Source organism: Neophocaena asiaeorientalis, unplaced genomic scaffold (genome assembly GCF_003031525.2).
Source record: "Neophocaena asiaeorientalis asiaeorientalis breed wild unplaced genomic scaffold, Neophocaena_asiaeorientalis_V1.1 scaffold251, whole genome shotgun sequence".
In the NCBI taxonomy this organism is placed as follows: Eukaryota; Metazoa; Chordata; class Mammalia; order Artiodactyla; family Phocoenidae; genus Neophocaena; species Neophocaena asiaeorientalis.
Genome location: NW_020173377.1, coordinates 11,388,539 through 11,403,106, shown reverse-complemented (window position 1 = coordinate 11,403,106; position 14,568 = coordinate 11,388,539). Strand labels below are relative to the sequence as shown.

At 44.6% G+C, this 14,568-nt stretch overlaps 1 protein-coding gene across 1 annotated transcript in view; it reads left to right on the top strand.

The window, feature by feature from the left end:
- Positions 1-14,562, top strand: part of PRICKLE2 (prickle planar cell polarity protein 2) — a 166,771-nt gene extending 152,209 nt beyond the window's left edge. Inside the window, exon 8 of the mRNA XM_024746500.1 lies at positions 9,145-14,562. Coding sequence (XP_024602268.1) covers positions 9,145-10,019 — 875 coding nt within the window. The 3' untranslated portion in view covers positions 10,020-14,562. The remainder of the gene's footprint in view (positions 1-9,144) is intronic.
- The last annotated feature ends 6 nt before the right edge of the window (positions 14,563-14,568 follow it).

Genomic DNA, 14,568 nt, shown 5'->3' with positions numbered 1-14,568 from the left:
CACACACACACACACACACACACACACACACACACACACACACACACACAGAGTTATGGCTTGGGCAGCGAGAAAAGTAACGTTCATTCATTGCAGAAGAACAGAGTGGCGTTGAGAACCCCAGTTGGTTGGACTATATTGATTTGCAGTGTTTTGACACTGAGTCTCATGCTACACAGACAAGTGGAACAGAGAGTTGCATTTCCTCTGGGTAGAGAAGTCAGCCCCAGCTGCAGTTTGGAGGCACAAATTATTTTTATTATTATTTTAGTGGCTCATCTTCAGTGAACGTCATGATGTGTCTGGTCCTGTGTGGCTCGTCTCGGGTTCGTTCCTTCATATAATCACTCCTTCAGCAAGTATTTGTTTGTCTTTACAGTTGGCTGGGTGTAAATTTCTTGGGGCATGCGCTCTTTCACTGGGGACTCTTAGGCCTTGCTTACTTTCTTCCCATGTATCGAATACCAGCTACTGAGATCGGGGCTAGCAAACAGGAGCCAGCTCCTGCCCTCTTGGAGCTTATAGGCTCGCCAAGGAGATGGAGAGGAAATCAAAACTACCCAGATTTATGGTAGTTGTGATGAGGCTTAAAAACGTAAGGTGGGACTTCCCTGGCGCTCCAGTGGTTAAGACTCTGTGCTTCCACTGCAGGGGGCACAGGTTCGGGCCCTGGTCAGGGAACTAAGATCCTGCATGCCGCGCAGCATGGCCAAAAAAATAAATGAAATAAAAACGAAAGGTATGTATTTTCTCACCCAATCATCACTAAAGCTTTTGAACTCAGGTACTGTTGTTAGGCCCATTTTACACACGCATCTCAAGTGGTTCAGAAGTTGCCCCAAGTCACCTTTCAGTTCTGCTCAGAGTGAGTTAGAGAGGGAAGGAGTGTTTCTCAGGGTTAGGTGTGAGCTGGGATAGTATAGGTCCATCTTGGGGACATGAAAGCTGCTAATTTAAACAGATCTCCAGCAGTGTGATCAATCAGACAAAATATCTTTGCAGTTTGAGGGGCCAACTATAAACCACACGCTCCTCTAATATTGAAGAAGCCCCAGATGGTGGGCCGTGTGATGAACCACCAGAGACAGTGAGATTGGTTCGTGTGACTGTGGGTTTTTTGGTTCCTGATGGTTGGCATGCCACTCATCCAAATTACAATTGGTTAATCTTTTAAGTCCTGGCCTGCTCCAGGTCAGAGGGTGGTTGCTTTTTCCTAGCTGTGGGCAGCGTGAGGATTCATTTACCTTAACTCCACCAGCAGGATGCCCAGCACTGCTAGTTCCAGTGTGGTAAACGGGGGGGGGGGCAAGATCCCTGCTCCCAGAGGGCATCCGTTTGGCTACCAACTTAAACATAAATTTAAGAAAATAAGTCAGAGTGGGGACTTTAAACAAGGGTCAGATGCTACAGAGTGACTGTTTGGGGGTGGAGGACAACTTTGCTCCTTGAGAAAGAACAATCAGGGCAGGCACCATGGAAGAGGTGGTATTTACATGAGGTCCTTAGTGATCCAAAGAAGGCAGCTACGCAAAGGGGAGAGTTTTCCATAAGGGGCTGATATGAGCTTGCTGCTGTGTGTAAGCGCGACTAAAGCAGAGTCAGCCAGGGAGGAGCATTTAGTCCACCATCTTGGAGAGACTTTGACATCTGCATAAGGTTTCTGGATTTGACCAGTAGTGAAATTAACCACAGAGCCGCTCTGTTTAGAGGCAGGCACACAATTATTGCTCATCTCTGGGCAACACTGGCCATTTTGTGCGTGGCCTGCGTGTAAGAAGCCCCTGAAGGGGACTCTGAGTTAATAAATGAGAACATACACATTTCTCCTGTCTGGAGTGAGCCGGTGGCCTTTGCAATCCTACCCGCACATCTCCCAGCTTACGTTTAAGTAAAACTGATAGTGGACTCTGAGCTTGAGCAACAGGGCTCTCTAGTTCTTGCCAGAGGACTTTTCTTTTGTGGGGATTGGAGATGCTGAAGGGTATCCTGAGATTTCCCAGGAGGCAGAAGTACAGTTCAATAGGGCATCATCACCTCCCAGCAGAGTGGAAGCTATCTTTCCTCACGTTTACTTCCTCATTGAATATGAATGTATTCACACACAGGACATCCTCAGAAATGCATGACTTTGGGGCTTATAAAAGACAGGTTCAGGAAAACAGCATGTTTGGGAATGTATAGTATTTGCTAGATTATTTACCCCGACCCTAATTCCAAAAGCCCCACAAAGATCATCGCTCCCACCCATGTAGCTTTTGTTTCTGATTGTAATTTTTGAAGGATTTTTTTTTTCCTTCCTTACTAGAGTTTATCTGCCCAGGCTAGTCATTCATCATCTTGCGTTGCTATCCTCTCCCGCTCCGCCTTCAACTTGGGGAGGTTCTGGAAGTGATTAGCTGTTGTAAATCAGCTTTTATGATGTGTATGTCACAGATAAGCAGCTCAGAAAGCAGGAGTCAGAGAACTCCACTCCTCTTACCCTGCCAGTTATCCCAGTAATGAAATTTTTAAAAAAGAAGAAGTGACTGGAAGGTACGATGTTTGGCAGAATAGTTTCTTTGTAGGCATATCCAACGTTTAAATTGAGCTCTTTAATGAGAACACTGCATTATTTTTACACCGTTTTATTGAGTTATAACCTACATAAGGTAAAGCAAACAAATATTTAAACTACACCTCAAGGGATTTTTACATGTGCATCCTTTTATAATCATCACCCAGCTCTGGGTAGAGAACATTTCCTGCGCCCTGGACATTTCCCTGTGCCCCTTCCACTCTTCTGACCTCTGTCACCACAGACAGCCTTAGCCTGTTCTTGAACTTCACGTAAATGGAATCGTACTGCTTGTACCCTTTTGTGTCTCTCAGCGTTTTCTGTGAGATTCATCCATGCTGTCCGTGTAGTTATTCATTCTCGCTGTGTAGTATTCCAGTATAGCATGGTTTCTCAACTGGGGTATTATTGACATTTGGGGCTGGATAATGCTTTGTTGTGGGGACTGTCCTGTGCATTATAGGGTGTTTAGCAGCATCTTTCTGGTCTCTACACACTAGACACTAGTAGCATCCCCTACCCCCAGTAATTTCCCCTGGAATTGAAAACCTTTGCATCACATAACTATACTACAATTTTAAAGAAACTTTGTATTTGGAAATAACTTCAAACTTATTGAAAAGTTGCAAAAATGGAACAAACACTACCCATAAAGTATTTACCTAGATTCACCTATTGTTAACATTTTACCCGTTTGGTTTATCACTTGCCCTCTCTTGTGTTCACACGCGTGCACACACACACACACATACACGTGCGCACAGTGTATTTCTGAACCATTTGAGAGCGAGTTGCATCCATCTTGGCCATTTACTACCATATACTTCCATGTGTATTTCCCAAGAATAAGGATCTTCTCTGACATTATCCTAATTATCAGTTAACCACAGTATATTTAGCATAATACATTTATGAGTTAGCCCATGTCCCAGTTTTTGCATTTGAGGGAAAATTATCCTTTGTAGCATTTATTTTCATTGCACTGCAGGTTCCAGTCTAGGATCAGGTATTGTATATAGTTGCTGTGGTTCCTTAATATCCTTTAGTCTAGAACATTCACTCAGTCTTTGTCTTTTATGATACTGAATTTCTTTTTAAAAATGCAATCCCTTTTCTTCTTAATAGAATATTCCTCATTTGGGGTTCGTCTGGTCTTTCCTCCTGAATCCATTCAGGGTATGTGTTTTTGACTGAAAGACTCCATAAGTGGTAGTGTGTCCTGCTTAGAGAATCCCATCTGGAGGGACATGGTGTCAGTGGCACCTCGTCCGTGATGGAGGTGGTCAGAGTGTTGTCTGATTATTCCACTGTATAGTTACTAAATTTTCTCTTATAGGTAATAAACGATATGTGGGGAACCACTTAACACCATGCAGATATCCTGCTCCCCAATCAAATTTTACCCCCTAAATTTAGCATATTTCGTGTCTTGCATGAGCCAGTCTTTACCTGCAGTGGTTACAAAATGATGATCTTCCAAATCCAGCACGCCTTCTGCATGCACACTCCAGCCTGTTATGTACAAGGGCCCATTCTTCTCCCCCATTTATTTGCTGGTATTTTTATCTGTTATCAGTATGGATTCATGAATCCTGGTTTTCTCAGTGGTTTATAAATCATTACTGTGTGAATGCTCGAATTGCTCAGCTTCGGCTGGTGGGATCCCTTTGAAGTTGGGTCCTGTATTCTGAAAACCACCCCCCCTTCATTTTTGTTTTCTGTGTTGTTGTTTTTTTTTTTTTTTATTGTTACCAGAGGCATTTATTTATTTTATTTATTTATTTTTTAACATCTTTTTGTTGTTGTTGTATTTTATTTTATTTATTTTTTTATACAGCAAATTCTTATTAGTCATCCATTTTATACACATCAGTGTATACATGTCAATCCCAATTGCCCAATTCATCACACAACCCCCACCAGCCCCCTGCAGCTTTCCCCCCGTGGTGTCCATACATTTGTTCTCTACATCTGTATCTCAATCTCTGCCCTGCAAACCGGTTCATCTGAACCATTTTTCTAGGTTCCACATATATGCATTAATACACGATTTTTGTTAGTCTCTTTCCGACTTACTTCACTCTGTATGATAGTCTCTAGATCCATCCACATCTCAACAAATGACCCAGTATCGTTCCTTTTTATGACTGAGTAATATTCCATTGTATATATGTACCACATCTTCTTTATCCATTTGTCTGTCGATGGGCATTTAGGTTGCTTCCATGACCTGGCTACGGTAAAGAGTGCTGCAGTGAACACTGGGGTGCATGTGTTTTTTTGAATTATGGTTTTCTCTGGGTATATGCCCAGTAGTGGGATTGCTGGATCATATGGTAATTCTCTTTTTAGTTTTTTAACGAACCTCCATACTGTTCTCCATGGTGTCTGTATCAATTTACATTCCCACCAACAGTGCAAGACGGTTCCCTTTTCTCCACACCCTCTCCAGAATTTGTTCTTTGTAGATTTTCTGATGATGGCCATTCTAACTGGTGTGAGGTGATACCTCATTGTAGTTTTGATTTGCATTTCTCTAATAATTAGTGATGTTGAGCAGCTTTTCATGTGCTTCTTGGCCCATCTGTATGTCTTCTTTGGAGAAATGTCTATTTAGGTCTTCTGCCCATTTTTGGATTGGGTTGTTTGTTTCTTTAATATTGAGCTGCGTGAGCTGTTTATATATTTTGGAGATTGGAGATTAATCCTTTGTCCGTTGATTCGTTTGCAAATATTTTCTCCCACTCTGAGGGTTGTCTTTTTGTCTTGTTTATGGTTTCCTTTGCTGAGCAAAAGCTTCGAAGTTTCATTAGGTCCCATTTGCTTATTTTTGTTTTCATTTCCACTACTCTAGGAGGTGGATCAAAAAAGATCTTGCCGTGATTTATGTCAAAATATATTGAAGAATCCTTGCATCCCTGGGATAAATCCCACTTGATCATGGTGTATGATCCTTTTAATGTGTTGTTGGATTCTGTTTGCCAGTATTTTGTTGAGGATTTTTGCGTCTATATTCATCAGTGATATTGGTCTGTAAAACTTTTCTCTTTTTGTAGTATCTTTCTCTGGTTTTGGTATCAGGGTGATGGTGGCCTCATAGAATGAGTTTGGGAGTGCTCCTTCCCCCGCAGTTTTTAGAAGAGTTTGAGAAGGATGGATGTTAGCTCTTCTCTAAATGTTTGATAGAATTCACCTGTGAAGCCATCTCCCTTCTGGCTTGTAGAGTTTCTGCTGAGAAATCAGCTGTTAACCCTGTGGGAGTTCCCTTGTATGTTGTCATTTTTCGCTTGCTGCTTTCAATAATTTTTCTTTGTCTTTAATTTTTGCCAGTTTGATTACTATGTGTCTTTGGCATGTTCGTCCTTGGGTGTATCCTGTATGGGACTCTGCGCTTCCTGGACTTGGGTGGCTATTTCCTTTCCCATGTTAGGGAAGTTTGTTTGTTTCTTTTCTTTTTTTGCGGTACGAGGCCCTCTCATTGTTGTGGCCTCTCCCACTGCGGAGCACAGGCTCCAGACGCTCAGGCTCAGCGGCCGTGGCTCACGGGCCCAGACGCTCCGCGGCATGTGGGATCCTCCCGGACCGGGGCACGAACCCGCGTCCCCTGCATCAGCAGGCGGACTCTCAACCACTGTACCACCAGGGAAGCCTTTGTTTGTTCTTTAATTCTTCTAGGTCTTTGTTAAACATTTCTTGCATCTTCTTGAGCTTTGCCTCCATTCTTTTTCCAAGGTCCTGGATCATCTTCACTATCATTATCCTGAATTCTTTTTCTGGAAGTCTGCCTATCTCCACTTCATTTAGTTGTTTTTCTGGGGTTTTATCTTGTTCCTTCATCTGGTACATAGACCTCTGCCTTTCCATCTTGTCTATCTTTCTGTGAATGTGGTTTTTGTTCCACAGGCTGCTGGATTGTAGTTCTTCTTGCTTCTGGTGGATGAGGCTATCCAAGAGGCAAGTTTCCTGATGGGAGGCATTGGTGGTGGGTAGAGCTGGCTGTTGCTCTGGTGGGCAGAGCTCAGTAAAACTTTAATCCCTTTGACTGCTGATGGGTGGCGCTGGGTACCCTCCCTGTTGGTTGTTTGGCCTGAGGCAACCCAACACTGGAGCCTACCTGGGCTCTTTGGTGGGGCTAATGGCGGACTCTGGGAGGGCTCATACCCAGGAGTACTTCCTAGAACTTTTGCTGCCCGTGTTCTTGTCCCCACCGTGAGCCACAGGCAGCCCCTGCCTCTGCAGGAGACCCTCCAACACTAGCAGGTAGGTCTGGTTCAGTCTCCCCTGCGGTCACTGCTCCTTCCCCTGGGTCCCGATGCACACACTACTCTGTGTGTGCCCTCCAAGAGTGGAGTCTCTGTTTCCCCCGGTCCTGTCGAAGTCCTGCAATCAAATCCCACTAGCCTTCAAAGTCTGATTCTCTGGGAATTCCTCCTCCCGTTGCCAGACCCCCAGGTTGGGAAGCCTGACGTGGGGCTCAGAACCTTCACTTCAGTGGGTGCACTTCTGTGGTGTAAGTGTTCTCCAGTCTGTGAGTCACCAGTTACGGGATTTGATTTTGCTGTGTTTGTGCCCCTCCTACCGTCTCATTGTGGCTTCTCCTTTGTCTTCGCACGTGGGGTATCTTTTTTGGTGAGTTCCAGTGTCTTCCTGTCGATGATTGTCCAGCTGCTAGCTGTGATTCTGGTGTTCTCGCAAGCCTCCCTTCGTTTTTTATTTTTAACACTTCCTTACTTTTGTGGCATAACAAGATGTTCCAGGCTCATCTTTTACCTTCCCTCCTCCTATCCTGGAATCAGCCATTTCTCCAAAAAGTCCTGCCTGCTTCCTTTTAATGGGGAATGCTAGAAAATACCACAATTTATTTATCCTTCCTCCTGTTAATTGACGTTTGAATTGTTTTTAGTTCTGGACTATCATAAAGAAAGCTTCTCTGAATACCCTTGTACATTTTTTGGATCCATAAACTGTTTTCGGTTGGGTATATAACCAAGAGTGGCAATGGAAAGTCTCAGAACAGAACAACAAGGACTGTTGTAGAGCACAGGGAATTATATTCAATGTCTTGTAGTGACCTATATTGGAAAATAATCTGAAAAAGAAAATTTATATATATGTTTATATATATGTGGAAAGAATTTATATACAATGTGTATATATAGAAAGAATTTATATCTGTGTGTATATATATATATAAACTGAATCACTTTGCTGCACACCTGGATCATTGTAAATCAACTGTATTACAATTTTTCAAGTAACATATACATATGTACATACATAAATAAATAAAAAGAAGGACACCGGATCTCCACTCTGGCTCTATACCCAACAGAAATGAGTACATTAAGTCCACCAAAAAAGTGAACACAGGTATTCAAAGCAACTCTGTTCATAATTCATGTATGTATATATATACACACACACATACATATATATACACATACACACACATACATATGTATATTTAGCTTTAGTGGGTATTGCTAAGTAGTGTTTCACAGTGCTCATAACAGTTTTGTGAGGGGAGCCAAAGTTGTTGGCCCCGTTTGGTGGGGTAATCGGTGGCAGGGGTTCTAATGGGCCAGTGCAATCCAAAGACATGTTGTCTGTGACCAGAAATGGCAAAGCTGCTCATCTTTTCCATTGATAATGAGTGGGAAATGCTGAGATTTTGCCACCTGGTCCATTCTTAAACTGCTGTTTTAGCGACTGCTGCTTTAAGATGGGCAGAATGGAAGTTTCTGAAGTCAAGAATCTCCTGCTACCTTCGACATGGTTTTCATCTCAGTGATGGCAGTGACAGCATGTAGGGAATGCAGGATCATTGCTAGGGGCTCCTGCTGTTAGAGAGCATTCGGGTCACTGCTTTGTTTTAAAAAGTGTCTCCCCAGGAGAAGGAGGGATGCCCCCCGGAGTCCCACTCACATCTTCTGACTGCTAGGGGCCCATTTGGAACCCTGAAACAGTCATTTACTAAACACCCTGAGAGAGTAAATATCCCTCTGTCTACACCCAGGGAGCCACTTAGTTTTCAAGACATCTGGAATAGAGGCCCAGGGACAGCAGGCAGAGCAGGAAATTGCTGGAGGTAAACATGGAAATGAAGTGGTCCAGTATTATGGGACTAGACTCTAGGCTCAGTGTTGCTAGGAACTGCTTGGGCGTGGCCCGGCCTCTATAGCTTAAAGGTTCTTTGTCCAGAATATCTCTCCTGTGGAGCTTATAGTTCATCATTAGAACCAGTGAGGTGATTGAGCACTTTTTAAAGTGAATTTCTGAACAGAAGAAACATCACTTACGAGATACATGATGGGCTCTTAAGTAATTTTGATGAACCTTTGGAGGAATTCATGACGATTATAAAAACATCTCGTGGATGCATTTTAACCAGGTGTCCCCTCTCAGTGGACACTGGCCCACTGTGGAATGGGGAGAGCCCTCCTGCATACTTTCTGAGCGAGCCTGTGTGCAGTGTGCAACCGTCTGCAGCGACCCTGGATAGATAACGGTTCAGATGACCCACAGTGACGGGACTCCCATGGCTGCACGTTTGTATTAACCTCTGTGAACCTTTCCTCTCTCTCCCCCAGGCCTCTCCGCGGATGGTGGTGCCAAGCGCCAGGAGCACCTCTCCCGGTTTTCCATGCCCGATCTCAGCAAAGACTCTGGGATGAACGTGTCCGAGAAGCTGAGCAACATGGGCACGCTGAACTCGTCCATGCAGTTCCGCAGCGCCGAGTCCGTTCGCAGCCTGCTCTCCGCCCAGCAGTACCAGGAGATGGAGGGAAACCTCCACCCTCTCAGCAACCCCATCAGGTACAGAGACCTGCAGGCCCACGGAAGGATGCATCAGAGCTTTGATTTCGATGGGGGGATGGCGGGCAGCAAGCTCCCGGGGCCGGAGGGTGTGAGGATCCAGCCCATGAGCGAGCGCACGCGGCGGAGAGCCACTTCCCGCGAAGACAACCGCCGCTTCCGACCTCACCGGTCCCGGCGATCCCGACGCTCTCGCTCAGACAACGCCCTCCACCTGGCCAGCGAGCGCGAGGCCATCTCTCAGTTAAAAGAAAGGCCCCCCCTGAGAGCCAGGGAGGATTATGATCAGTTCATGCGCCAGCGGAGCTTCCAGGAGAGCCTGGGCCAGGGGTCCCGGAGGGACCTGTACGGCCGGTGCCCCCGGACTGTATCGGACCTGGCTCTGCAGAACGCCTTTGGGGAGCGATGGGGACCCTACTTCACTGAGTACGATTGGTGTTCCACCTGCTCTTCGTCCTCGGAGTCTGACAACGAGGGCTATTTCCTAGGAGAACCCATCCCCCAGCCCGCCCACCTGCGATACGTCACGAGTGATGAGTTACTGCACAAATACAGCTCGTACGGCCTCCCCAAGTCTTCCACGCTAGGTGGCAGGGGACAGTTGCACAGCAGGAAAAGACAAAAGAGCAAAAACTGTATCATTTCTTAATCCGATGGGGGTCAGGGGATAGGGGAAGATGGGAGGTAAGAATGTAAATTCAGAAACTTGCACTGTTTTAAATTTTAAAGCTCTTTGGTGGTTCCAGGGAGAGATGAGAAGAGCTCTCTGTTGATGGCGGCAAGGTCACCGACTGACTCAATAGGTAGTCACAGTTCTTGGCATGTTGAATATTATTTGCACATTTCACTTTGGAAACGCTATAGACTCTACGGAGGCCAGGATTGGTCACCTCCTTCCCGTCCGTCTGTGTTGAGCTGCCACTGGCAAGATGGCAAAATTGTTTCCCGCTCGCTTATATATTATAGCCTCTCTGGTTCTCTCCCTTTTAGGACCCTTTTTCCAGTACGTAATTTGTTTATTAGCCAGGACCCAACACTAAGTTATTTACATGTCCATTGTAAATGCGATGTAAATGAGAGTTCTGATAAAATATTTTTGTATTTTGTAATATCAAAGGAATTTCTATATCGTAGGACTCAGTGGAGCCTTGCATGCATGTCCAGCATTGTCTTTGAGTAGTACTTCAAGGTGGTCCAGGACCACTTTTTTTTTTTTTTTTTCTTTTTTCTATACAAATTTGTTACATGTCAGTGAGACCTTTTTCAAAGGAGTTTATTCAATTTGGCTTTTTGTGGCTGAAAAAAAAAAACATTACCTATTACACCCAAAGCATTTGATGCTCCATCTATCTTGAGGAGCCATCCTTAAGTCCGCTCCCAGCCTCAGTAGAATCTCTTCTCTACAAAGTGATAGTAACTTTTTTTTTATTTATAATTGCCAGCATAACTTTTGCCAATTAGAAAAACCAACCAGTGTCAGTCAGGTTCCGTGAGAAACGCCATCCCTGCTGGGAACATTGAAGTTGCTTACCATTGATCTATCCCTTGGGGAAAATAAAGTGTCTGTGAGTGGTGCGGTTTGTGTGATGTCAGCATGACATTGTTTTGAATGTGGCATTATTTCCTGGTGCTCGTTTCCTGGATCGTATTATCCACTTTCCTTTACCAAGGCAGACAGCTGCCTTAGCCTGACAACCGGTTGTCCTCAGCGCAAATGAACTTCAGCTTTGGGAACTTCGGGCCAGAAAGGTTCCGAGGGACTCTGGGAGTGATGGTGTGTTCTAGGTCGTAGGTCATACGTGGAGAAGGAACAGGTCAAGGGTAGAGACTGAAGGGGAATATGAAGGAAGGTCAGAGCAAAGAAGAACTTCTGGAAATGAAGTAGAGGAGACTTGACAACCACCTCGAATAGCCCCCAGTGCTTGTGGGGAAAAAAAAACCCAGTTTAATGCACTCTGTAACCAGAGTATCTGGGTTACCCAGAAAGATTGAGCTGCTCAGGAGATTTCCGTGTTATGGTTTTGAAAAACAGATGTTGCTGAAAGGGGGGTTTCCATTTTGAACTTTGGGGACCGTCAGTCAGATAGAAGATGGGCTCAAAAGTGAGTTTGCTTAAAGAAGACATTTAACGGTTGTGTTGTTTATAGTAAAATAAAACCTCCTACCTTGCTTCAGTTAAAAGTGAAGCGCTTGCTTTTACTTCCATTCTCCTCGTCCCCTTCGTGGATTGTGGCAGTTGAAATAATCCATCGGAGGACCCACCTTTAGTGAGGTGTACTGTCGATGTAGTACACAGTGTATCTCAGTGGCCATCTGCCATGGTGAGGCGAGCGTGGTCTCTCTTCAGTATAGTAGTTCATATTTTCTAGTGCTTTTTTATGGGGAGAATGTGAAAAGTGGCTTTTTAGACACCATCCCTAATGGGTCTGGGGGAAGGAAGGCTGTAAAGGATGTGGAAGTGGCACTCCATTCAGGATGTATTAAAATAATTTGCTTTTCAGGTATTAATAAGACATTTGTCATTGTCACTGATGTTTTAAAAAAGCAATGCAAATGTTGGTTGTGGCTGTTTTCCGCATGCTTTCTTCATATCTAAATGCTTCATTAATTATCCAAGCCTCTGGAGAATTAACTCTATTACGTTTGTATAGTGAGTTTGTAAACTGCTTGGCAAACTGATTAAGAAATAATGTACACCACCACGCTACCAGCGTGGCAGGTTTCTGGTAGAAATGGGGCGAGTCCAATTTGGAGTTCTAAGTTGCTGGATTGATGAGAATAGAAAGGCATTTTGGAAAAAGAAGAGAGAGAAAAAAGTAGATCATTTAACTTAGTAAATAACTGAAAATAATGTCTGTCCTCTGTGGCCTGGAATCCAAGGAAAGAAATTCTCCCAGTGAACGTTGCTTTCTCTTTCCTTTTTAGAGTACCTCTTACATTTCCCAGATGAGGCTTTAACCACCGTCAGCAGAAAGAAGAAGGTGGCCTAGAAACTGACACCTAATTAGTGCCCAGAGGGAGAGAGGAATAAGCAATTTCAGATCTAGCTGCCCAGGGAGCATCCATCGGCTGAACTGGTCAGAGCTGGAGGTGTGTTGAGATGCAAGCCTCAGGGTCAGACGGTCTATAAGCAAGATCACCTCCATCTAGTCCATCACTGCCAGTGTCTCCTTCCCACCCCACGTGCAGCCAGGCACCTTATGGAGAATGCCGATGGAGGACAGGTAAATCCTCAACAATGAGGACGGAACCTGCAAGTATATGCCTTAAAGTGAGCAGGATATCATTGTATCGGGAGTTCCTCCCCTTAGTGATAACTTACACGTAACATCCCAGAATCCCATTCCCCAAAATTCAATGCATTCGTTTCCGAGGCAGGATCTGAGGGTCCTTGCCTGATCATCACCGGGAGCTCTTCTTGGTCAAGTGTCATCTGTGGGTGAGGCTCACACTCACCTCTTCTTAGATCATCATTTCATCTTTAATAGGCTGTTTTTAGAAAAGTACCACAGTTTATTTTCTTTGCTAATGCCTTGGGTTTTGTTTTGTTTTGTTTTGTTTGCCTACCTCTTCTCATATTGATCTTCTTATCTTTTGGGTAAAACCCCACTTTAGCGTTCATTTCATTTCCTGTCGCTGCTGAATTCAGTGACAACAGAGCTGGCCCTTTCCCAAGCAGAAGTCAGTGACAGTTTCCTGAATGGCCCTGCCAGTGCATATCACCCTTGATGTTATGAGCAAGTTTGTTAGCAGGCTGGTGGCATTCAGGTACTCTTCCATCTGTCATGGAATTCTGGCATTTCTACCAAGTGTGACGGTAAATGAGGTCAGGGAAACCAGAACCATACTTCCTGTTTTGCAGGTGTTCAAGGGGGGGAAATTTTTTAGTGTTGGTTGTTTGACCCCCGCTTTTCATATTCACCTTCTCTTCTCTAGTCCTTCCTTTCCACCCTCAGCCAGCCCCGTGAACAAGCAATTTTGCGTTTCTCATATGTGACCTGAGGACAGCTCTTTCTCATCCTCTTTTCCCATTCTGTAGGATGTTTCTTCAATACACCAAGATTATATTTCTCTCTCCTGCGGCAGCTCTCTGCTTCTTGGGTACCACCAGCCATTGCTGAGTTCAGGTGGGGCCAGTAATACCACATATGTAGCATGTGCTCTGCCATCCCTGCAACCTGGGCAGATATAACCAAGGTACCACTGTATACTTTCCCAGAGAGCATGGCTGCAGCCTCAGAAATCTTTTCAACACTCCAACCATCCAGGACTAGTTGATCAGAACTGATTTTATTTGTCTGATAACAGATCTTATTTGTGAACTGATTCTTATCTGTCTTTCTACCTTGGGCTCTTTTGCCATTGGCCCAAAACAGTACACCAGCCATTTAGGAAGCATCATCCATAAATAATTGTGAGACTCCAGTTTCTATGCCCCCGTATTGGAGATGCTAAAGGAGGCTGACTTCTTTAGGCTAAATGAAGACAACTCTCTTTGGCCTCCTTTTCCATTCTCGTGTTCTTGGTCCTATCACAGAGGTCAGATAAGAGTTCGTCCTATTCTTTGTCTAATTCCACCTTCTAACAAGAAAGAACACAAAAATTTAAATTCCAAGGAGAAGTGCTCTTTGCTGTTTCTCTCTAACAGAAACCAGATGCTAATGCATAAGAAGGAGAATCTATGACAAAGGAACGTGAATGATGGCATCAGTCATCTGAGGATTTCATGCCAGAAGGCTGCTATTAGCACTGTTTAGCACCTTCAGGGCTTTGAAAAGGGCTCTGCGACAGCATTCCAGGTACAGGACACAGCCAAGCCTCCTCTGCATATTTGGAAGGCAGTTCCAGATGGCCGCCTTTTGAGGTGCGTTTCTTAAAGCGCAAGAGAAGTGGAAATGAAGAGAGTTTTGCCTAGCCTCCAGTGGCCGGTCCCTCTGGGGCCCCAGCAGACACCAGAGCCTGTTCGTCTGACCCCTCGGAAGCTGTCATCAAGGTTAGGATCAAAAAAGGATTTCAGTCTTTTTCCATTTTCTCATAGTAGGATCCCCTTCACCCCAAGACTCCCATAAAATATAATGTACTGTTGGGAGCTATACTGTTTTATAAGCTTACTTCCTGCTGACAAAACTAGCTTTCCCCAACAGGAATAAAAAGGCGGGGAGGGGGGATGTCACGTAGTGTTAGAAAACATTTCTGTG